Source organism: Mustela nivalis (assembly GCF_964662115.1).
Source record: "Mustela nivalis genome assembly, chromosome: 7".
In the NCBI taxonomy this organism is placed as follows: Eukaryota; Metazoa; Chordata; class Mammalia; order Carnivora; family Mustelidae; genus Mustela; species Mustela nivalis.
Window position 1 is genome coordinate 88,659,416 of NC_139026.1, and position 23,227 is coordinate 88,682,642.

The window sequence follows — 23,227 nt, forward strand, 5'->3', positions numbered from 1 at the left end:
GCTTGGGAGTCTCTCTCCCTCTGTTCCTCCCATTCCTTGTGTTCGCGCTCTCAAATAAATAAATAAATAATAATTTTAATTTATTTTATTTTATTATTATTATTTTTTTTTTTTTAAAGATTTTATTCATTCATTTGACAGAGAGAAATCACAAGTAGATGGAGAGGCAGGCAGAGAGAGAGAGAGAAGCAGGCTCCCTGCTGAGCAGAGAGCCCGATGCGGGACTTGATCCCAGGACCCTGAGATCACGACCCGAGCCGAAGGCAGCAGCCTAAACCACTGAGCCACCCAGGCGCCCATTATTATTATTTTTTAATGCAAGGACTTTTACCAGGCAGAAACATGTGCTTACTTATATGGTATTGATTAGACTTAACCTTAGATTATTGGGTGCAGTCTCCAAACGAGGGCGCTTTCCCAGCACAAAACAACTCCTGGATAAAATGCTTGGTAATACATTTTGCATTTATAGGAAATAATAAAAATATCACTGCCCGCAGTAAACATAAAAATCGTATTCATAATATAAAATTTAGTTTAATTGGCTTTATTAAATAATTCATGAATTGGGCAGCATCCCATTTAGCAAGTATAAGGGAGCTTTGAGGAGCTATACAAAATGGAAGGCTTCAGGATGCCTGGACAGCTCAATCAGTTAAGCATACAATTCTTTTTTTTTTTTTTTAATTCTATTTATGTATTTATGTATGTATGTATGTATGTATGTATGTATGTATGTATTTATTTATTTGACAGAGATCACAAGCAGGCAGAGAAGCAGGCAGAGAGAGAGAGTGGAGGAAGCACGATGCGGGGCTCGATCCCAGGACCCTGAGATCATGACCTGAGCTGAAGGCAGAGGCTTTAACCCACTGAGCCACCCAGGCACCCCTAAGCATATAATTCTTGATTTCAGCTTAGCTCTTGATTTCAGGGCTGTCCCCCTACCCCCCGCATTGTCCCCACGCTGGGCATGGAGCCTACTTACAAAAGGGGACTGGGGAGCAAAATGGAAGTTTTCTATATAGGAAGGAGGGTGGGGCAAGAGTTAGAAGTGAAAGGATTGTTCCAGTCAAGGTCTCTTTCCCTTAGGGGGAACTGCTAGGGGTTCTTAGCATGCAGATTCTAGAATCTTTCTTGGGGGGATGGAGAGGGCCCATATGACAAATTACCTCACTGGTCCTCATCTGAAAATTTCTGACTGACTAGTCGTGACTACATTTCTGTGGGAGGAGGCTGAGACTGCAGTTAGATTAAGTATTAAGTCCAAGTTTGGGCACTTGGCCAAGTGATGCCATTTTGGGCCTTTGGTTTTCTTTTTAACGGCTCCTTTCTTTTGATCAGTCTCAGCTTAACTGAGATGTGATCAAATTTTAAGGCATTAGTTCTGCTCTCAGCACTGGAACGTTCTTACAGTTTTTGTTTTCCCTTTGTGTGATATCCAGACTTCTTTTTTTCTTCTTCTTCTTCTTCTTTTTTTTTTTTTAAGATTTTATTTATTTATTTGACAGACAGAGATCACAAGTAGGCAGAGAGAGAGCGGTGGGGGGGGTGCGGGGCAGGAAGCAGGCTTCCTGCGGAGCAGAGAGCCCAATGCGGGGCTCGATCCCAGGACCCTGAGATCATGACCCGAGCCGAAGGCAGCAGCCCAAACCACTGAGCCACCCAGGCGCCCCTTTTCTTCTTCTTAATCTTTGTGATATTCACAGGTCACAGCTTCAGATTCACATTGCTTTGTGTTTCAGTTTTTTTTCTTTTTTTAAAAATTTATTCATTTGCGGGATGCCAGGGTGGCTCAGTTGGTTAAGCAGCTGCCTTCGGCTCAGGTCATGATCCCAGCATCCTGGGATTGAGCGAGTCCCACATCGGGCTCCTTGCTCAGCAGGAGCCTGCTTCTCCCTCTGCCTCTGCCTGCCATTCTGTCTGCCTGTGCTTGCTCTCTCCCCACCCCTCTCTGATTTAAAAAAAAAAAAAAAAAAAAAAATTATTCATTTGGGAGGAGCAAGAGAAATAAGGTCCCCGCTGAGCAGGGAGCCTGATGTGGGGCTTGATCTCAGAGTCCTGAGATCAAAACCTGAGCCAAAGGCAAACAATTGGGCACCTGGGTGGCTCAGTTGGTTAAGCGACTGCCTTTGGCTCAGGTCATGATCCTAGAGTCCCGGGATGGAGTCCTGCATTGGGCTCCCAGCTCCGTGGGGAGTCTGCTTCTCCCTCTGACCTTCTCCCCTCTCATGCTGTCTCTCACTCACTCTCTCAAATAAATAAATAAAATCTTAAAAAAAAAAAGGCAAATGGTTAACTGAACCTGAACCCAGGTGCCCATTACATTTCAGTCTTAAGTGAGAGCATTTGTTTGGTGGTTAGCAGCTATGAACATCCCTTCAGAGCTTTTGAAAAGGCACCTTGGGTGGCTCAGTCGTTAAGCATCTGCCTTGGGCTCAGGTCATGATCCTGGAGTCCTGGGATCGAGCTCTGCATCAGGCTCCCTGCTCCACAGGAAGCCTGCTTCTCCCTGTCTCACTGTCCCTGTCAAATAAATAAATAAATAGCTTTTTAGAGAATACAGTGCACACAGTAGATTGTTGTGATTACTCTAAGTAGAATAATTGTCAATATTTGAAGTGCATCTTAGAGCTATGGTCCCCATAGACCTAAACCAATCAAAAATAAGTCAAAGAAAGAACTTTATGGAAGGAGTCACCTTTTAAGGCAAATGTCTTGTTCTGTGGTGTTTTGTAATTGACTTTCAGCTTCTTCAAAAGTGTTAATCCAGGCCCAGCAGCAGGTCGTACTGGCTACAGCATAGATGACACCTTGCTCAGCTAAAAGATGTATCAAGAGCTATTCTGTTATCGAGGATAACTTTGGCTAGAGGGTTTGCTATTGCTTTAGCAACAGATAATGCAATTAAAGTATGAAGGGTTTTTTTTTTTAAAGATTTTATTTATTTGAGAGAGAGTGTGAGCACGAGCAAGGGTGAGGAGGTAGAGGAAGAAGCAGACTCCCCGTTGAGCCAGGAGCCAGATGTCTGACTCAATCCCAGAACCCTGAGATCATGACCTGAGTCAAAGGCAGAGGCTTAACCAACTGAGCCACGCAGGCACCCCCTGGGTGTTGTGTCCCCACAGCTGCTTTCTGGTTTTGCAGCGGTGTCAGTAGTCAGGAGCACTTGGTAAGGTACTTTCCAGCAGGGCTTTACAGCTGCGTGTTTCTGTTTTGTTTTGATTATTTATTTTATAATCTTTCCAAAATACTGGTCACCAGGCTCCAGACTGTGACCAACAGGATCCTTCAATAAGGTGAGGGAAAGTTCCTTTAATCTGTTGATGATTGGCTTTAGTATAAGACATTGAAGACTTCACAGGAACTGGTCATACTAGCACGAGACAACCAGGAATCAGCAGAAAGTCGTATGCCGATAACCCCAGTGTCCCAGGGACTGTCTCTGGAGGGAGTTTGAACAGAGCCCATGGCAGCACCTTAGGCCAAGGGAGTCCAGCAGTTTTCTCAAGCTTAGAGCCTTTGAGAATTTCATTAGTTCTTTCAACCTTGCCTGATGATTGAGGGTGACAGGGCCTGTGATAAACTTCAAGATGCTTGTAAGGCCTTTATCAAGGCTTGAGTGATTTGCCTGGTGAAGTAGGTGCCTCGAAGGAATGTATAGCCCAAGCGGGAAACATGTTTTCTAAAGGTTTTGTTTGTTTTCCCCTGCTGCAAGACTAATGCCCTCACACTGGCAAACTTCAGTCTGTCTCCAGAAAACACACACACAATAATAAGAGTATATTGATGACCCGTAGTATGTGGCAATGAAGTCCAGCGGCAGGTGTTCAGAGTCATTGGAAGGAGGAGGCTTGAAGCCTCGGGAAACAAAGTTTTTCTAGGATTATGGAAAATCTCCAGGTTAGACATTGATGGTAAACTGTTTCTGCAGTCTTAGAGAAGTCTCCACACCATAATGTCTATTTATAATTTGAGTCTTAAAGATACCATGGTGGGTGAAGAAATGTAAAAACGAAAGAATAGATTTGCCAGAAAGTGGGAAAGAACCAGTGGCCTATCTTGGGTTTCTCATAGCCTTAATTTCTCTGATGTAGGAGTAGGCTGTGGGCTATGTTTAAGGACATCATGACAGCAGAAGTCTGGCATTGAAGGGCCATTTTTGCAGAAGCAGAATAAACTTTATCCACATGTGCCCCCAGTCTTACAGTAGAAAGGCGGCTTAAAATTACTTAATTTAACAGTGCTTGCCATGTACTTGACATATCAAATAAACCTAATTAGTTTAACAAATTTTTCTTTGATATTCCAGGTCAAAAAGACTTTTTTTCAAACTTAATTTGGGGGATTCCTGGCTGGCTCAGTCAGTAGAGCTTGTGATTCTTGATCTCCGGATCATAAATTCAAGTCCCATGTTGGATGTAGAGATTCTTAAAAATAAAATCTTTTTTAAAAACTTTAATTTTGGGGGGCGCCTGGGTGGCTCAGTGGGTTAAGCCGCTGCCTTCGGCTCAGGTCATGATCTCAGGGCGCTGGGATCGAGTCCCGCATCGGGCTCTCTGCTCAGCAGGGAGCCTGCTTCCTCCCCTCTCTCTCTGCCTACTTGTAATCTCTCTCTGTCAAATAAATAAATAAAATCTTTAAAAAAAAAAACTTTAATTTTGGGAAGTTTGTCAAAAATATGAAAACTTTTGGGGCACCTGGGTGGCTCAGTCAGTTAAGCGTCTGCCTTGGGCTCAGGTCATGATCCCGGAGTCCCAGGACTGAGTCCCACATAGGGCTCTCTGGAAGCCTGTTTCTCCCTTTATCTCTGCTCTTCCTGCTTACCCCACTGCCATGCACACACAGTCTCAGCTCACTCTCTCAAATAAACAAAATCTTAAATATATATATATATAGAAACATTCGAAAAGGAAAAGAAAACCCTATTTCTTTAAAAGATTTTTTATTTATTTGAGAGAGAAGGAAAACCCTATTTTTGAAAGGTTTTTTATTTTTTATTTTTTTAGTTAGAGCAAACACGCAGGGGGAGGGGCAGAGAGAGAGAGAGTCTCTAGCAGGTTCCCGCCGAGCAGAGCCCAAGAGCTCCATCCCACCAACCCAAGACTGTGACCTGAGCCAAAAGCAAGAGTTGGACGTTCAACAGACTGAGTCCCCCAGGTGCCCCTCAAAAATGGGTTTTAAAGCACTTGCCTAAACAGAAACATAGATCATTATGAAACTTTAAAAGGTAAAGAAATTTTCACAATTTTACCAATGTCAGACCAGAGAGAAAACCAAATTCTAATTTTGCACCGTTACTTTTGATATTAAAACTCATTTAAAAAAATAAATGTATTTTAATCTTAACGAGCTGGACCACACATTCCTTTTCAAAGATTCCTCTGCCACAAAACTTCTAGAACTTTTTTTTCTTCATTATGATTTTGTCCTGTGTTTTTCTTCTTTAGACAACCAGCCTCAATTTAGGACCAAAAAAAAAAGTGTATTTCTCCTTCACTGAAAGCATATCTTACTTCCTGGTATATGGAAATGTTTTCCTTATTATTAGTTTTAGTTACACATATTAATTAGAATTCTTAACCTTTAGAAGCCTTAATTCTTAACTGTGAACTGTTTATAAGCATTCTTTAAATTTATAATTTAATACATTTCAGAATTTTCAAAAGCATATCTTTAAAATCTTTCCAGTGTAGCATTATCATATCCAAGTATCTTTTAGTCTCTCTGTAATAAGCCAGAAGTAGATAAACCTTGATTAATGTTGCTGTATTTTGTCTTACTTGGAATGATTCAGATATTTACTGAGTTTAGGTTTAACTCATTTAGTCTAATTCAGTAAAACTTTGAAAGTTTAAGATTAACTCCACCCCAATAAATGGGGAAAACTATTTAAATTGACCTAATATTACTGAAAAGTTCAATTATAAATTTTTATCTTGCATACATCTATTTAATTTGTCTTTATAATTATGTATAGATTATCTACAAAAATTTCATTAAACATTAGACAAAGCCAGCCATTATCCTAAGCTATTATTTTTTTCTTGACACAATAAGAGCTATCAGGGACCTACACAGAGTAAGTTTCCTAATTAATGTGGATGATTCTAATGACCTGTCTGTCCACACAGCCTTTCCCCCTTCTGTTTTTTTTTCTTGATAAGAATTACCTCCATTAAGGGGAGCCGGGGTGGCTCAGTCCATTAAGCATCTGCTTTTGGTTCAGGTCATGATCCCGAGGTCCTGGAATCAAGCCCCGCATTGGGTTCCCTGTTCAGCAGGGAGCCTGCTTCTCCCCCACACCCACCCCATACCCCATGTTCGCTCGTCTTGCTCATGCTTCCTGTCGGTATCTTTTCTCACTTTCTCTGTCAAATAAGAATTACCTCCATTAAATTTGTATTTTATTTTATTTTTAAAGATTTTATTTATTTGACAGAGAAAGACACAGTGAGAGAGGGAACACAAGCAGGGGGAATGGAAGAGGGAGAAGCAGGCTTCCCGTGGAGCAGGAGCCTGATGTGGGACTTGATCCCAGAACCCTGGGATCAAGACAGTTGAGCCACCCAGGCACCCCTAAATTTGTATTTTAAAGAGTGGACTAGATACGAGTTTCTAGAGAAGACCAGATTTAGCACTGAACATTTTTATGTTTTTATTTTGTTTTGTTTTTAAGTAATCTCTATACCCAGTGTGGGGCTTGAATTTATAACCCCAGCATCAAGAATTGCTTTACCGGGGGCATCTGGGTGGCTCAGTGGGTTAAAGCCTCTGCCTTCAGCTCAGGTCATGATCCCAGGGTCCTGGGATTGAGCCCCGCATCCGGCTCTCTGCTCAGCGGGGAGCCTGCTTCCTCCTCTCTCTCTCTCTGCCTGCCTCTCTGCCTACTTGTGATCTCTGTCTGTCAAATAAATAAATAAAAAATCTTAAAAAAAAAAAAAAAAAGAATTGCTTTACCAAAGGAGCCAACCAAGAGCAGATATTTACATTTTAAAGATTTTATTTATTTGACAGACAGAAATCACAAGCTGGCAGAGAGGTAGGCAGAGAGAGGGGAGGGGAGAAGCAGGCTCCCCGCTGAGCAGAGAGCAGCCCCATTCAGGGCTCAGTCCCAAGACCCTGGGATCATGACCTGAGCCAAAAGCAGAGCCTTTAAGCCACTGAGCCACCAGGTGCGCCAGATACTTACATTTTAAAGATACAGGAGAAAAATACAAGAACTTCTGTTTCCCCACACCAGAATTTTTACGTTTGTAAGCCTTTTGAGATAAATAGGTTTGGGACTTTGGTCTTTGAATTGTTCTTGGAATGACATCTCTGATCCTGTAAAGACTACATTCTTAGAATAAGGACAGCTCTTTCTAATTCCTCAAAAGAATTGGATTGGCGATTGAAGGACACCAAAGGACTGACCTCCCCATCCCATTTAGGGAAATGTCTTCTTTCCCTCTGGGTAAGCTTAGGGGATAAGGCCTTTAAAAAAAAAAAAAAAAATTCCACTCAGGGATGCCTGGGTGGCTCAGTAGGTTAAGCATCTGCCTTGGACTCAGGTCATGATGATAATCCCAGGGTCCTGGGATTGAGTTCTGTATTAGGTCCTTACTTACCAGGGAGCCTGCTTTCTCCCTCTGCCTGCGGCTCCCCAGCTTGTACTCACTCACCCGTGTTTTCTCTCTCTCTCTGACAAATAAATAAAATAAATAAAATTTAAAGGAAAAAAAAAAAAGCTTTTCCATATCAGCTTCCAATTTGGCCACATTTCTGATTATAGAGTTACTAAATCCTTTCAAATATCTCATCAGGTGTCAGCTTGGAAAAGAGTAAATATTTCTGGTAACCTTATGGACCCAAATGCCTCTACAATGGGAGAGTAAAAGACCTTATCTTAGGAAGATCTAGAGTCACTCCCAAAGATAGCCAAAGAAAGAACACTCAGTCTCATGTCCCAGACAGGCAGAAAGCTAAGCCATGTTCTTAGGAGGTAACAAGAAAAACAAAGGATCATTTTCCACCGGGTCTGGATTTGGAAACAGAAGGACAAGATTAAGTTTTATTTCCCCTCTTTCAGTTGGTCTCAGGAGATAATCTCTTTATTTAAAAAAAACTCTTGAGGGTCCTCCTGAGTTTTAAGAAAATCTTCACCTATGGCTTTCAGTTCAGCCTTAGCGCAAGGACTAAGAGACTCACCAGTAGCCCCAAGTGGTCTTATTTCCAAAGGTCTCAATCTCTTCAGGAGAATGGAAAGGCAGTTCAAACAGAAGCTCACTAAGAGGAGTAACCAAAGGACAGACGGGAACAGTAGGATTTACATCAGTCTTACAGTCTTGGTTTAGATACCTTTTTGCCATGAATCTTGAATCATGAATCTCATTAAATGAGACTATTTTGGAATTTTGAAATCTTTCGGAGGCGGCTTCTTACCAATTAAACTTTCAAGTGCAAAGGTTCTTAAATGGATGGATGATCTTGTTTAATTCAACCTTCCTCATAACTGTCATAGTAATTCCATGTTGTTTTAGTGAAAAAAAAAAAAAAAATTTAAGCCTCCTAGGTAGCAGCTGTAACTTTGGGACTATAGTGCTTAGACGTAAAATAAGCAGGTGTGCTGTAAGGCAGCACACTCAGCTCTGTAGAGAGAAAGGACCCCATCTGTTTTAACTAGACCTTTTCCCCAAACTGATACCTAAGAGGGACTTGCGTGGGGTTGAGATTCACAGGTTGCTTTACAGTGTACCTCATTGCGTGCAAGTTTTTGTGAGGTCGGTGGGTGAACTACCGTCAGTCTAACCTATTCTTTGACCAGCTTATACGAACACTGGGAGTCTTTGAGTTAGATGGCAAGTGCTCTAACAGCTCTTGAATGCTTTGACCAGTGCCCACCAATTCTTGGGGCTTTCCATTTTCTGAAATCCCCACTAGCTAACCTTTATTTACGTAAAACAAGTCACTGTGGAATGGCCACAGCCAAGAGAATTCTTTGTGTACTAACAGCAATTCCCAGTGTGAACTAAGCCAGCCTATGGACTGGAACTAGGGAAGGATTCCAAGGTGGAAGTGTGGGCTGAATCAGGGGTTAAGGACTGGTACTCCCTTAGAACCTCATTGGTCTAGCCTGACCCGCTAACACTTTACTAGAAATTCAGATTGGCAGCTGGATACAAAAAGAACAGAGCTAAAACTGAAAGGGACTTACCAAGGGTCCTCAGATACAGTGAGAAAGACCGTGAACTCTGAAGGGTTTGTGGGGCTCCACACCTGTTTTTTTTTTGTTGTCCCCAGATGCTGCCAGAAGTTCGCTTTTGATCCTGACACCACCAAATCTATTAAACAGAATTCAGCCGCGTAAATTTGAAGGTCTGATGGACTTCAATAAATAATTCATGAATAATTCATTGCAAGTAGAGGGGAGCTTTGAGGAGCTTTACAAAATGGAAGGCTTTTATGGGAAGAAGAGTGGGGCACTCTTCTTCCAAGAAATTTTTAGCAAATGAAATGGACTGTCCCAGGCAAGGTCTCTTTCTCTTTGTGGGAAGAACCTGGGTTTTTGTTTGTTTGTTTTTCCCTTAAGATTTTATTTATTTGATAGCACAGTAGAGGAAAAGGGAGAGGCATGCTCCCCAGTGAGCATGGTCCCATTTCAGGGTCTGATCCCAGGACTTTGGATCATGACTTAAGCCAAAGGCAGAGGCCTAATGGACTGAGCCACCCAGGTGGCCTGGAGCATGGGTTATGATGCAGACTACCCTTCCTTCATTTGGCGTATGTAGTACTCACTGGCACTGATTTGAAAACTTCTGGCTAACTAGTTAACACCACATTTCTGAGGGAAGTTGAAACTGCAGTTAGATTAGGTATTAAGTCCTGGGTTGGGGACTCGGCCTAAGTGATGCCATTTTGGGCCCCTGGTTTTCTTTTTAACAATACAGGTACATGAGCCAAAACCAGAGTGGGAAGCAGAAGCAAGCATGAAAACCAAGGTACACCCATTACTTTGGGTCTCCTGCAGGAAGGAACCCTGAATCTGAGATTTCTGTTTTGTTTTAAGATTTTATTTTTATTTATTTATTTGACAAAGATTACAAGTAGCAGAGAGGCAGGCAGAGAGAGAGGAGGAAGCAGGCTCTCCACCGAGCAGAGAGCCTGATGCAGGACTCGATCCCAGGACCCTGAGTTCATGACCCAAGCCGAAAGCAGAAGCCCCAACCCACTGAGCCACCAAGGCACCCCTGAGATTTCTGTTTTATGCTGGGATCCCTGCAGTAGGCCTCTGAAAGGAAGCTTCCCCAAATTAAGCTTTCTGGATTACTCTAGATTAGGATCAACCGGATACGAATTCACAGTGAAAAATCATCAAACATACAAGGAAATAAACTACCATTGGTGAGAGTCAACTCAGTAAATGCAGGGAAAGTGATAAAATTCAGCACCCATTCATAAATTTTCAGCAGATAAGTGAAATGGGCATCCCTAGCATTTGGGCAACTGAACTATACATAGGACAGATAATGGCTCATGTCCCAGACTGACCAGTAATTCATGGTGCACATAGGGACCAGATCTGAATAACACTGCAAAAAAAGGCTTAGAAAACTGAACTAATGTTGGAATCACAGTCCACTGAATGCTTGTCGGAATTTGTGACCTGGACACAACTAGTTTGATCCAACTAGGTTGAGCCTGCTGAAACAAGAATATCAGATATTCTCCAGAGAGTTTAAACAGGAACCATATCATATAATATTGAAAATGTCCCCAATAACTTGGCATACAAGAGAACGTGGAAAAATCCCAACTGCTTATGAAGACTGTCAGCAGATGCCATAGATATTGGAATTATGTGACAAGAACTTCAAAGGAGCTATTATTAAAACATTCTAAGAAGCGTGAATTCTCCTGAAATGAATGGAAAGATAGTAACTCCTAACAAAAAAGTACAAGATATAAAGAGAACCAGATAGAAATTTTAGAGCCGAGAAATGTAGTAACAAATAAAACTTCACTGGATGAATTCTATAGGAGACTAAGGATAAGGAGGTAGCCAGTTTCAAAGATAGTTCTTTGGAGACAATCCAGTCTAAACAAAAGAGATTAGACAAGCTCACTAATTTCAATAAAGATTACAGAAATTCACTAAGTCCCAGGAATTTGTGAGGCAATACCAAAAGTTCTAACATTTATGGGTCATAGGAGAAGGAAGAGTGTGTTGCAGAAAAAAATCTTTAAAGAAAACAATAGCCAGAACGTTCCCATATTTGATGAAACCCACAGATTGAAAAAGCTTAGCAGGGATACCTGGGTGGCACAGTCGGTTAAGTGTCAAGACTCAGTTTTGGTTCATGATCTCAGGGTCGTGGGATTGAGCCCTGTGTTAGGCCTAGCATGAAGTCTACTTGAGACTCCCTCTCCCTCACTTCCCTGGTGCTCATTCATTCTCTCTCTCAAATAAATCTTTTTTTTAAAAAGGCTCCACAAATGCTAAGCCATAGATAAACACAAAGAAACCCCTACCCAGACAGGTCATGATCAAACTGCTGAAAAGTAAAGATGAAGCACACTTTCGTGAGCAGCCAGAGAAAAATGACACATTACTTAAAAGGGAACATTGTGATTCATTAGAGATTTCTCATCAAAACCAAGGAGGCTAGAAGAAAGTGAAATACATTTCTAAAGTGTTGAAAGAAAAAAAATGGATCCAGAATTCTGTATCTAGTGAAAATATCTGTCAGAAATGGTAGGTGAGGTCATTATTCTTGAGTGAAAGAAAACCTAGAGCAATCACTGACAGCAGACCTGCTCTAACATAACTGCTAAGAAAGCTCTGAAGACAGAAATCTGGAAGGTTAGGAATGAAGAAACAGCAACAGCACGACCTGGGCAAGTATAATGAACTGTTCTCCTTCTATTGAATTCTTTAAACTGTGTTTGGTTGACAAGAAAAGATGGCATTGTCTTGTGGCTTTCAGTGTATGCAGATGTAACATACAAGACAACTACGGGGGCGCCTGGGTGGCTCAGGTGGTTAAGCATCTGCCTTCAGCTCAGGTCATGATCCCAGGGTCCTGGGATGAACCCCTCACTGGGCTCCTTGCTCCGAGGGGAGCATGCTTCTCCCTCTGCCTGCCACCCCTCCCCCGGCTTGTGCTCGTACCCTCTGGCAAATAAATAAAAAATCTTGACAAGATTTTTCTAAGTAGACAAGGTATCTATATTATAACTGCTTAGAGCAATTACTAAATATTAGGAGATTTAGTCAAATATGATTAATTAAAATGGACTTCTGAAAAATCTTCAGATAACCCAGAAGAATACAGAAGACTTATTTTTAAGTAAGCTCTGTGCCCAACGTGGGGCTTGAACTCACAACCCTGAAAGTCGAGAGTGCTAGGCATCCCCAGAAGACTTTTTAAAAAACAGAAAGCAAATAATAGGTAGATCAGGTGATACCAATATTTATATTAAGACATGAATTTAACCAATTCAAAGATTTTATAAAATTATAAACCCATATTCCTCATGAATATAAACACAGAGATCCCTAGCAAAATACGAGCTAAGCAGACCAAATCCAACAATATGTAAAAGGCATTATACATGATTATCAAGTAGGATTTTATGCCAGGAATGCAAGATTGGCTCAATACCTGAAAATCAATTAGTGTTATAGATATTTATAGAATAAGAATGAAGAATATATGGTCATCTCAATAGACACCCCCCAAAATTTGACAAATTGAGTACCCTTTAATGATAAAAATGCTCATCAAACAAATAGAAGGGAGCGCTTTAGCCTAATAAAGCCCCTCTGCAAAAGCCTGTAACCAACGGCATATGTTATCGTGGAAGACTGAAAGTTTTCTTCCTAGGGTCATAAACCCAACAATGCTGTGGACATCTGCTCTCGTGACTTCTGTTTAACATTGTATTCAGGCAGTTAGGCAAGAGAATGAAATAAAAGGCATCCAGATTGGAAAGGATGAGATGACATGATTACATATATAGAAGAAAATGTTAAAGAATCCACTGTAGTAGAGGTAGTTAACGAGTTCATCAAGGTGGCAGGATAGATTACCATCTGTCGATTCTTGGTATATGGTACATAGGTGTTTTAATTTCTGTACTTTTCTTTATGCTCAAAATGTTTCATAACTTAAAAGTGAAAAGAAACTGGCACAGTATTCCACAGTCTCTGGTAAGGCTGGCTGCAGAATGCCATGTGGGCATCTGTGAAAGGGATTCTGGAGCTCTGTCCTGACCCACCCCCTCAGCCCTTAGGGACACCAGATGGGAATGTGGATTCAGTAAACCTCTCCAGAGGATTCTGATACGTAAGCAGGTTTAGGAGCCAGCATGCTCATTTTACAGATGCCTAACACGGAGTCCTGTAGGACTGCCACTTCTCTTATTCTCCGTGTGGACATCTGTTGATATACTCTTTGGTTGTATTAGCTCTTATTGGGAAGATTGGTAAGGAGACCGCATTGGAGAACCAATTTTCAGCATGTTATAGAAGAGCTGAAGGAACTAAAATTATTTGGCCTCAAAGAAAGAACTGTAGCAATTGTCAAATACTGCAGAGTTAGGGCATGGATATATAGTTAGGGTTAAGCTTAGTTTCTTAGCTTCATTTACTGGGTGGAATCAGCTTTGGATCTAAGTAAGAAAGGGATAAGTAATTGAATGGTTTGCTGTTTGGAAGTTGTGGGTGCCTTATTCCTGGAAATAGAGGCTGTTAGGAATGTTAGGGAATTCCTGCATAGGCTGGAGAGTTGGCATACATAAATGGAAGATCCTTTTTAGTGCTAAGGGCTTTTTTCCCCTTTTGTGACTATTTTTTGTTGCTTCCATACAAGTATTTCAGTTTTCTGATTTTTCTACAATGAACATAGAATTCTTAAGGAAAGATTTTTTTCTCTTCTCTTTTTTCTTTTTTCCCTTAGAAACAAATAATTCTTATTTGTCCCTGCACTCCCAGTTGTGTTTTGAAGATCTTTCCTTTCAGATTCAGAAAGGAATCCTTCTCCATCCTTGTATTCCTGCTTAAGTCTCATTTTACCGAGTCTGAGGATATCGGTGGAATTATATTTACTTCTTGTTGATATGAACAATTTTATTGGGGCATGTGGCCGGCTTAGTCAGTGGAGCACGCAACTCGTGATCTTGGGGTTGTGAATTCGAGCCCCACATTGGATATAGAGATTACTTTTTAAAAAATCATTCATAAATAATTTCACTTATCACTAATACTGTGTGCTTTTTTATAGTAGCATTTTAAATTTTCTTGTTGTTTCTTAGAACTGTGGGCTTCTCACTATAGAGTTGAAGGTTGAAAAATTTTTTTTTTAATTTGGTCTTTTTAAATGAAGGTCACTATTTAGAAAATGAATACTATTCTTGTTAGTTAATGTAATACCTTACAATGGAGTCTTCTGTTTTGTAGGGGAAAGAGACCTTTCCTACCTCTGTAAGGGGTATTTATTCAGTGTCTCTTTTCAGGTAGCCAATAGATAAGGCGTAACGAGCCTGCAGTACACATCATACAGTAGTCTGTGCTAAACTAAAACGGTTCCTTGACACAACAGTTCAGATGTCTAGTAGATGAGAAAACTTCTAACCTGAGACTGAAAAGGTTGTAGCAATTTGTTTTTGTAAAGCTGTCCTCATTACCAATTAATAGAGTTTTATTTTTCACAGAAAAATTTTGAAAGATCTATCTTCTGAAGATACACGGGGCAGAAAAGGAGACGGAGAAAACCCTGGAGTTTCTGCTGTCACTTCTATGTCTGTTCCAACTCCCATCTATCAAACTAGCAGTGGACAGTACAGTACGTATAGGAATGAATTTTTACATGATGGGCACACAAAAACTAACTTCGATAAAGAAGTGGTATATAGAAAGACAGTCATGCTTTAATAGTGAGGATAACTTAAGAATAGCATTTTGAGCCAAAAATAATGCGAAGTACTTTTTCTGCATGATCACGTTTGCTTCTTACAACAGTTCGTCAGATAGGCAGTTACTCAATTATGAGGAAACTGATAGAGCCTTAGAGAGGTTAGATAATGTCCCTACAGTCACATAGCTTATAAGTGATACGCTTACTTTGGATTTTTGACAAATTCATGGAGTTGTCTAACCACTGCCACAGTCAAGATATAATTTTGTCACGCCCACCGAATTCTTTGTTCTGTTCATTTGTGGATGATGTCTCCTTCCATTCCTAACTCCTGTTCTTCAAGTCTAGTTGACTCTTGCCTCAAAATCTGTGTCCCATCTGACCCCCTCTCACCTCTCCAGTCACTGCCACCCCCTTTGCTTTATACCCTGGTCTCAGTACTGTGGTGGTCATTTGCTTCCATTCTTGCTCTCACTGTTTCCCATACTGCAGCCAAAGCCATTTATTTAAAATGTCACTTAGATCACAACACTTTTGCTCCAGATCCTCCATCACACCTCGGATAAGTTCTGTAGGGGGAGGTTATATCCAGGACCTGGCCTTACTTACCCAGCTCCGCTCTCATCTGCCATTGGATGGCATCTGGCGCCACAGACTTTCTTGCTGTTTCTCCAGCACATGCAGCTTGTTTCTGCCTCAGGCTGTTCAGGCTTGTCCTCCCCACTGCCTGGCACATTCTTCTCTCAGAGCCTCACAGGACTTGCATCCTCACCCCTGCTCCACTTAAGTGTCACTTCCTCAGAGACCACTCTTTTTAACACACACTTTTTGGTTAGCTTTCTTAGCATTTTTATAGCATTTTTAAAATATAAAAATAAAAAAAAGTATATATTAGACTTTTAATCCTAGATTATATAGAATTATTAGCTCATTTATGATCTATTCTTAAGGATAAATTCTTGAGGGGCAAGAATTTTGTCTTGTTCACAACTGTGAACACCAGGCATAGAACGCCTGGGGCACAGTAGGCTTTCAGTGATGTTTGTTATGAATAAATACTTAAAGATTATATTAAAAGAAGACCGCAGTAAGGACACATAAGAAACTGAGAACAGTGGTTGCAAGGAAGGATACCTGGGAGCAAGATCAGAGGCGGTTGAGAAGTTTACTTTCAAACAGAAGTTCAATTTTAAATAAAACTTTTTTTTTTTAACTGTATACATGCATTATGGTTTTCAAAAAAATTTTTCTTAAAGCAGCATATTAGCAAAATTATAATGTTAATATGACTTATTCTAAAACAATTAAAATTAGAAATTATGAAAACTATATAGAAACTTAGGCTAATATTGTATATATGATTGAAATAAGTACAATACCAACTAGTATTTAAGACAGCATGATCCAATAGAACTTCCTTGATGAACGTGTTCTGTATCTGCACTGGCCAGTACAGTAGCCGCTAAGCTAGTGTAACTACTGAGCACTTGAAATGTTGCTGGTGAGACTGAGGAACTGAATTTTTTTATCTTGTTTTTTTAGTTAATTTAAGTCATTGATGGCTACTGTATCAGTGCAGATTTAGAGTAAACTCAACCAGGTAAATACATAGGTTAAACAAAAACAGGAAGGGGACGCCTTGGGGGGGCTCAGTCAGTTAAGCATCTGCCTTCCACTCAGGTCATGGTCTTGGGGTCCTGGGATCGGGCCACGTTGGGCTTTGTGCTTGTGGGGAGTCTGCTTCTCGCTGTCCCTTTGCCCCTCCCCCCACTCATGCGTGCTGTCTCTGAAATAAATCTTTTTAAAAAATAGGAAGATATGTTACAAAAAATGTTACAGTTCTGTATCATTGCATATACTTAACATCACAAGATGTAGGTCTGCATATACTTAACATCACAAGATGTAGGTCTATACGTGTATGTGTATGGATACACATATTTTGGTATGTATTAATACATCAGTCTATGTGAACCTAGGAAAAGATTAGGAAGGATGTATACCAAAAATAATGGTTACCTCTGGAAGAGGGTATGGGGTGGTCAGTGGAATAAATAGAGAATTGGGGTTTTATTTTTTATTTATAATGTGTGTTACAGAAGTGGAGATTGCAAATAATTGCTAATATAAATTTAAACCTCTGTATCTAAACACTGCCATTACTTCTAGTCATATAAATTAAAGTATATGGGAGTATTGGTTGTGTGCCTGTGGGTGAGGGATACTTAAAAACTCCTGAAAGAAATTAGTTTCACCTAAAACGCACAAATACAGACAAGTGTGCTTTGGCTTTCTGATAGCCAAAGTGTAAAAGAAAAAATCCAGTAATAGTCTGATAAAGGGGTACAGAGATGAGGCATTAAATTCTAAAAGGGATTTTTTTTTTTTAAAGATTTTATTTGTTTGTCAGAAAGCGAGCAAAGCAGGGGAGCAGCAGGCCGGGGAGAAGCAAGCTCCCCGCTGAGCAGAGAGCTCTATGCAGGACTCTGTCCCAAGACCCTGGGATCATGACCTGAGCTGAAAGCAGACACTTAACCAGCTGAGCCACCCAGGCACCCTCTAAAGGGGATTTATTGTGTGGAATTGTATAATGCTGAAATGTTTTCTATTCGGTCAAACCTTTTGGTATTTCATTTAAGGTTTGAGAGGAAAGCATTAACATAAGTAAAATTTATTGAAAAATGCCTGGGGGGCACATAGAAATGTGGTCTGTATATGGGCTTTCTCATGACCACCCTCCTGGTTCACTAGGAAGTGACTTGAATAGATTACATTTTTAAAATATCACTTATGTAAATAACAGTACTTTTTAAACAGTGGTTACACAGGACAGCAGAGCTCAGAAACAGTATGAAGATTTTTGTTTTCATTGTGTAACTTTAATGCTATTTAAAATTTTTCCATAGGCACAGTTTAATCTATTCAAAAATATTTTTGAGCTTATTTGAATAAAAATCACAAGCTATGTTAATGTTTCCTTCTACTTATTTTTCCTTTGAAAGTTAGCCATTGGTACCCTCTCCTAATGCGCCACAACTGCTGTGACCACAGTGGGAATTAGTGTGCAGGGCTTCATGGAGACCAAGATGTGTTTTGACTAATCAGTTATATTGTATAGTTTGAGACTAAATTTAAGATTAGTGCATCTGAACTATAACATGTTATGGAGAAATGCCATTTTATTTCCTTTACATATAGTTCACTCAGAGTAATCAACAGGTAGCAAGTGGAACTGCATGCAAACCCGTTTTAATAAGTAGTGGTGTTTGGGTGTTTTTTCACCAATCCTTTGCAAATTAGTGTGTTGTCTAGCCTTACAATAGCTATGTTCTCTCTTTGGTTAAAGTTGCCATTGCCCCAAATGGAGCCTTACAGCTGGCCAGTCCAGGCACAGATGGAGTACAGGGACTTCAGACATTAACCATGACAAATTCAGGCAGTACTCAGCAAGGTACAACAATTCTCCAGTATGCACAGACCTCTGATGGACAGCAGATACTTGTGCCCAGCAACCAGGTAGTTGTACAAAGTAAGTATGCTTAAGTGTCTGTGGAGAACTTCCCGACACTCTTTCAAAGACACCTAGGCATTCATTCATTCTTCTGACCGCACAGCTGCGACGGGAGATATGCAGACGTACCAGATCCGTACCACGCCTTCAGCCACTTCGCTGCCGCAGACTGTGGTGATGACGTCTCCTGTGACTCTTACGTCTCAGACAACCAAGACCGATGACCCCCAGCTGAAAAGAGAAATAAGATTGATGAAAAACAGGTAGGTGGTAAAATTGTACTGCCAGAATAGGTAATGTTTCTGTAAATCTCAAAACATAACCATGGGTTAAATGCAAGTGTGTATTAAAAATGAGAGAGGTGTGGGGTGCCTGACTGGCTCAGTCGGTGGATCACCTGACTCTTAATCTTGGGGTTGTGAGTTTGAGCCCCACGTTGGACATAGAGCTTACTTAAAAAAGAGAGATTTGTATCAGCTTTTTTTTTTTTAACTGAGTTTTATGTCTAGTATGTCTAGTTTATTTCCAGTGGATTGGTATGTCCCATTGCTGTCTCCTTATTTAATATATTGTTTTTTTAAATAGTACTGTTAAGCAAACTTTTCAAACAATAACTTTGTTCTTATTGGGCTGACAGAACTTAAATGAAAGTAATAATTCACTGCTTGCCATTGACAGCAAGAAGAGGGAAGAATTCCTACAAAAACTGATGAACACAGAAATGTTCCTAAAAAATGAAATTCACCCATGAATATATAGAAGTGATTTAACCTCCAGAAATATTTACTTTCTTTTTAAACATATTTTATTTTTAAGGTTTTTTATTTATTTGAGAGAGAGATAGCAAGAGAGCATGAGCAGGGAGGAGAGGGAGAAGCAGGCTCCCTGCTGAGCAGGGAGGTAGACACGGGGTACACACTGGGGTGCATGCGGGATGCGGGGCTCGATCCCAGGATTCTGGGATCGTTACCTGAGCTGAAGGCAGATTCTTAATGACTGAGCCCTGCAGGCACCGCTCATTTTAAATGTATTTTAAACATAGCTTTATGAGCTATATGTACATCACCCGTGAAAAACCACCAGTTCTTTGAGAAAAGGGGATAATGGGTAGCCTTCTGCAGTGAGTACAAGGTGGGGGGGAGAAAAAGAATACCAGTAAACTAACTATATTAGGAACCAAAAAGGGTAAATACCCAGGAATAAAACAGTTTTTTAAAAATTACAGTAAGGGGGCGCCTGGGTGGCTCAGTGGGTTAAAGCCCAAAGCCCCACGTCAGGCTCTCTGCTCAGCAGGGAGCCCGCTTCCCCCTCTCTCTCTGACTGCCTCTCTGCCTACTTGTGATCTCTGTCAAATAAATAAATCTTAAAAAAAAATAAAGAAAAGAAAAGAAAAATTACAGTAGGATTCTGTTTTCAGCTCCTCACCAGTTAAGACAGCTAGAATAAAAGGATGATTTTCTAAAGCAATAAAAATGATCATAAAAGGACTGGAGAGACACATTTAATTACTTCAGGATAAAAGTTTCTTTACTAAAAACTAAGGCATCATCATAAATGAACTTGTTGACATAGCAGGGACTTTGTTTTTGGAGGTTCCAACAAATGCCCTAAGACAAGGAACTGAAGTAAGTTATGTAAATATTAGAAGAAATTGTGGGGTTTTTTTTGTTGATATGATTGTGTACCTAGGAAACCCAAAAGACTTTTAAAAAATTATTAGAATGAGAATTCTCTTTCTGACAATATGACCTAGGTTATGTAATATTTTTAAAAGCTTGGTGAAACATAAAAATCACCCTTTTAAATGATTGAATGAGCCTACACGAAAGTAAAATATCTGTTGAGGTTAGGAGTGAACCAGAAGCACAAGACCATGAGGTTAATAAGTACTGAAGTAGCCTCTGTAAATTCTGTGATAAATTCAAATCTTTGTGATTGCTACAGCTTTGGTACTCAGAGGGGACCAGGGATAAAGCCTGTGGTCTGTGTAGGCTAGGACACTGGATCAGAGGTTCTTCTTCATGAAGTCAGCACCCAAGAAGTGTTCTACCAAACACAGGGGTTCTAAAATTGACCCTTGAACAACATAGGGATTGGGGCACTGACCCCTCACAGTTGAAAATTCATATATAACTTTTGACTCCCCCAAAGCTTAGCCTCCTGTTGACCAGAATCCTTACTGAAATAGTCAACACGTATTTTATATGTTGTATGTATTATATGCTGTATTCTTAAAATAAGCTAGAGAAAAAGTGTTATTAAAACACAAGGAAAATACATTTTGGGTTCTATATTTATTGGAAAAATTTGCATATAAATAGCCTCACATAGTTGAAATCTGTGTTGTTCAAGAGTCAGCTGTCATTTAAAGATGGGTCCATAGTGCCCCCAACGTTTTGGAAAAAGGCATTCTCAACACAGGCTTTAACAAATTCCCGCACATTGAGTTCCAACAAATACAAGTTGAAAAACCACAGACTACCCAAGGAATTAATTAGGCCTCCATCATTATATGTGCCAACACCTTTATGTAATTTTCACAGAAATCCTTGAGGTGTGTGTATTACTTCAGTGTTTTTTGAGATGAGGAAGCGGAGGCTTAGGTTACTTTATTTGCCCAAGGTTAGACTACTTAATAAGTGGTAGAGGTAGGATTTCATGAACACATGCTCCAAGTTTCAGAGTCCAAAGACTTAGATACCACACACTACCTACCTTTCAGGAGCTAGAGTCAGCAGAAAGAGAGACAGAAGAATGAGTTATATAAAGTATTCAGTTATCTATTATATTTGAAGCGGAAAAAAGGGATGTCATTGAAAATCATCAAAAATTGAGAGGCTATAAAAATGATAAAAATTGGGAAAGATAAAACTTATTTAGTAGCAAATACATATTCATCTGCTTAGAATATCGAGGACAGTCATCCACAAGAAGAAGAAGAAATGATTCTCTTCAGCATTGTCTTGGAAATCTTTGACAGTTTAGTAAAACCGTAAAAGGATTGGTGGGGGGAGCTACAAAGATTTAAATGAAAGAAATGAAACCTCTTTTTTATATAATTGCCTATTTTTTTTTTAAGATTTTTTTTTTTTTTTTTTAATCTGACAGAGATCACAAGTAGGCAGAGAGGCAAGCAGAGAGAGAGGAGGAAGCAGGCTCCCTGCAGAGCAGAGAGCCCGATGTGGGGCTCAATCCCAGGACCCTGGGATCATGACCTGAGCCGAAGGCAGAGGCTTAACCCACTGAGCCACCCTAATTGCCTATTTTTTAAAATGGACTTAGAAAAAAAATTATTAGAAGTAATGAATGTGTAAGATTGCTAGATGTAAAGCCCATTTTCAAAAACCATATTTCTTTACATCAGCAATGGCTTGATAAATAATTACTAAATAATTATATTATAAAATAAAATAAAATTATATTATAAAATAAAATATTATATTATATTATTTATGTTACCAACAAATAAAATTCCCGAGAATAAATCTAACAGAAGATGTCCAGGATGTTTATGAAAAACACTGTATAGTGTTTCTGAAACACATTAAGGAAGATTTAAATAAATGTAGAAGTAAAGACTGTGTCCATAGATGTGGAAACTCAGTATTATGAAGATGACTGTTTTTCCCCCAGTTGATCCATAGATGCAATGCAGTTGCACTCAAAACCCAGACAAGTTGTTTGAAGAACTTCACAAGAGATACTAAAATTTGTAGAACAGTAGAGGGCCAAGAACAGCCAAAATATTTCCAGGCAAGAATAAGGTGAGGAGATACCAAGTTTTATTTAAAGCTGTGGTAATTGAAACAATGTGATACTGGCATTGAGAAAAACAAAATGACCAAAGAAATAGCTCAAAAATAGGTACATGGACACACGAAGCCCTGATATGACAGGACAGATTATCAGGGGAAGGAGGGACTCCTCAGTAAGTGGTACTAGGATAATTATTGATACATGAAAAAATACTGGATTTCTTTCTCACACCATACACAAAAATCACTGCAAATGGATTAACAATGCAAATATGAAAGGTGACATTTTGAAAATTTTCAGTGAGAATATATAATTTTAATGGTTTCAGGAATAGGGAAAGATGCCTAAAACACCTCAGACCCCCTCCCATACCCAAACATCATTAACATAAAAGATAAGTGAATCTTCATTGATAATATCTGTTCATTAGAAGATGGGGTGAAAATATAAGCTTCAACGTTATAGAGGATACATGTAGCAGATCTAACCCCCAAAAAGATTTTCTTTGAAAAAATAAAAATATCTTCTAAATTAGTAAGTACAACCCAGTAGAAGATGAATAGGCCTTTCTCAGAAAACACAGTGGTTAATCATATGAAAGATTGCTTGCCCTTATCAGCAAAGAAGCGCAAATTAGTACTATGTACTTAAATATCATTTATCCCCACCCAACTGACAAAAATCTTAAAGTCTAACCAGAAATTGGCAAGGTATTGGAACAGTGGAACTCGGAGACTGCTTATGGAGTGAGAATTAGTATGGCCACTTTGAAATTAATTGGCTTTACCTTGTGTGGTTGACCTGGATATGCTCTGTGATTTAGCTGTTTTACTCTGCACATGTGACTGTGAGAAACTGTTGTGGGAAGTGTGCATAAGAATGTTCACAGGGGACGCCTGGGTGGCTTGGTTGGTTAAGCAGCTGCCTTCGGCTCAGGTCATGATCCCAGTGTCCTGGGATCGAGTCCCACATCGGGCTCCTTGCTCGGCAGGGAGCCTGTTTTTCCCTCTGTCTCTGCCTGCCTCTCTGTCTGCCTGTGCTCGCTCACTCGCTCCCCCTCTAT

General features: G+C 39.9%; 1 protein-coding gene across 4 annotated transcripts in view; it reads left to right on the forward strand.

Annotated features, from left to right (window-relative positions):
* The window catches only part of ATF1 (activating transcription factor 1), a 91,646-nt gene that overhangs the window by 62,637 nt on the left and 5,782 nt on the right, over positions 1-23,227 (forward strand). For all 4 annotated transcript variants that reach the window (XM_082741318.1, XM_082741320.1, XM_082741319.1 and 1 more), the window contains 3 exons: positions 14,695-14,825; positions 18,244-18,426; positions 18,512-18,671. In XM_082741318.1, the coding sequence (XP_082597444.1) occupies positions 14,695-14,825; positions 18,244-18,426; positions 18,512-18,671 (474 nt within the window). The remainder of the gene's footprint in view (positions 1-14,694; positions 14,826-18,243; positions 18,427-18,511; positions 18,672-23,227) is intronic.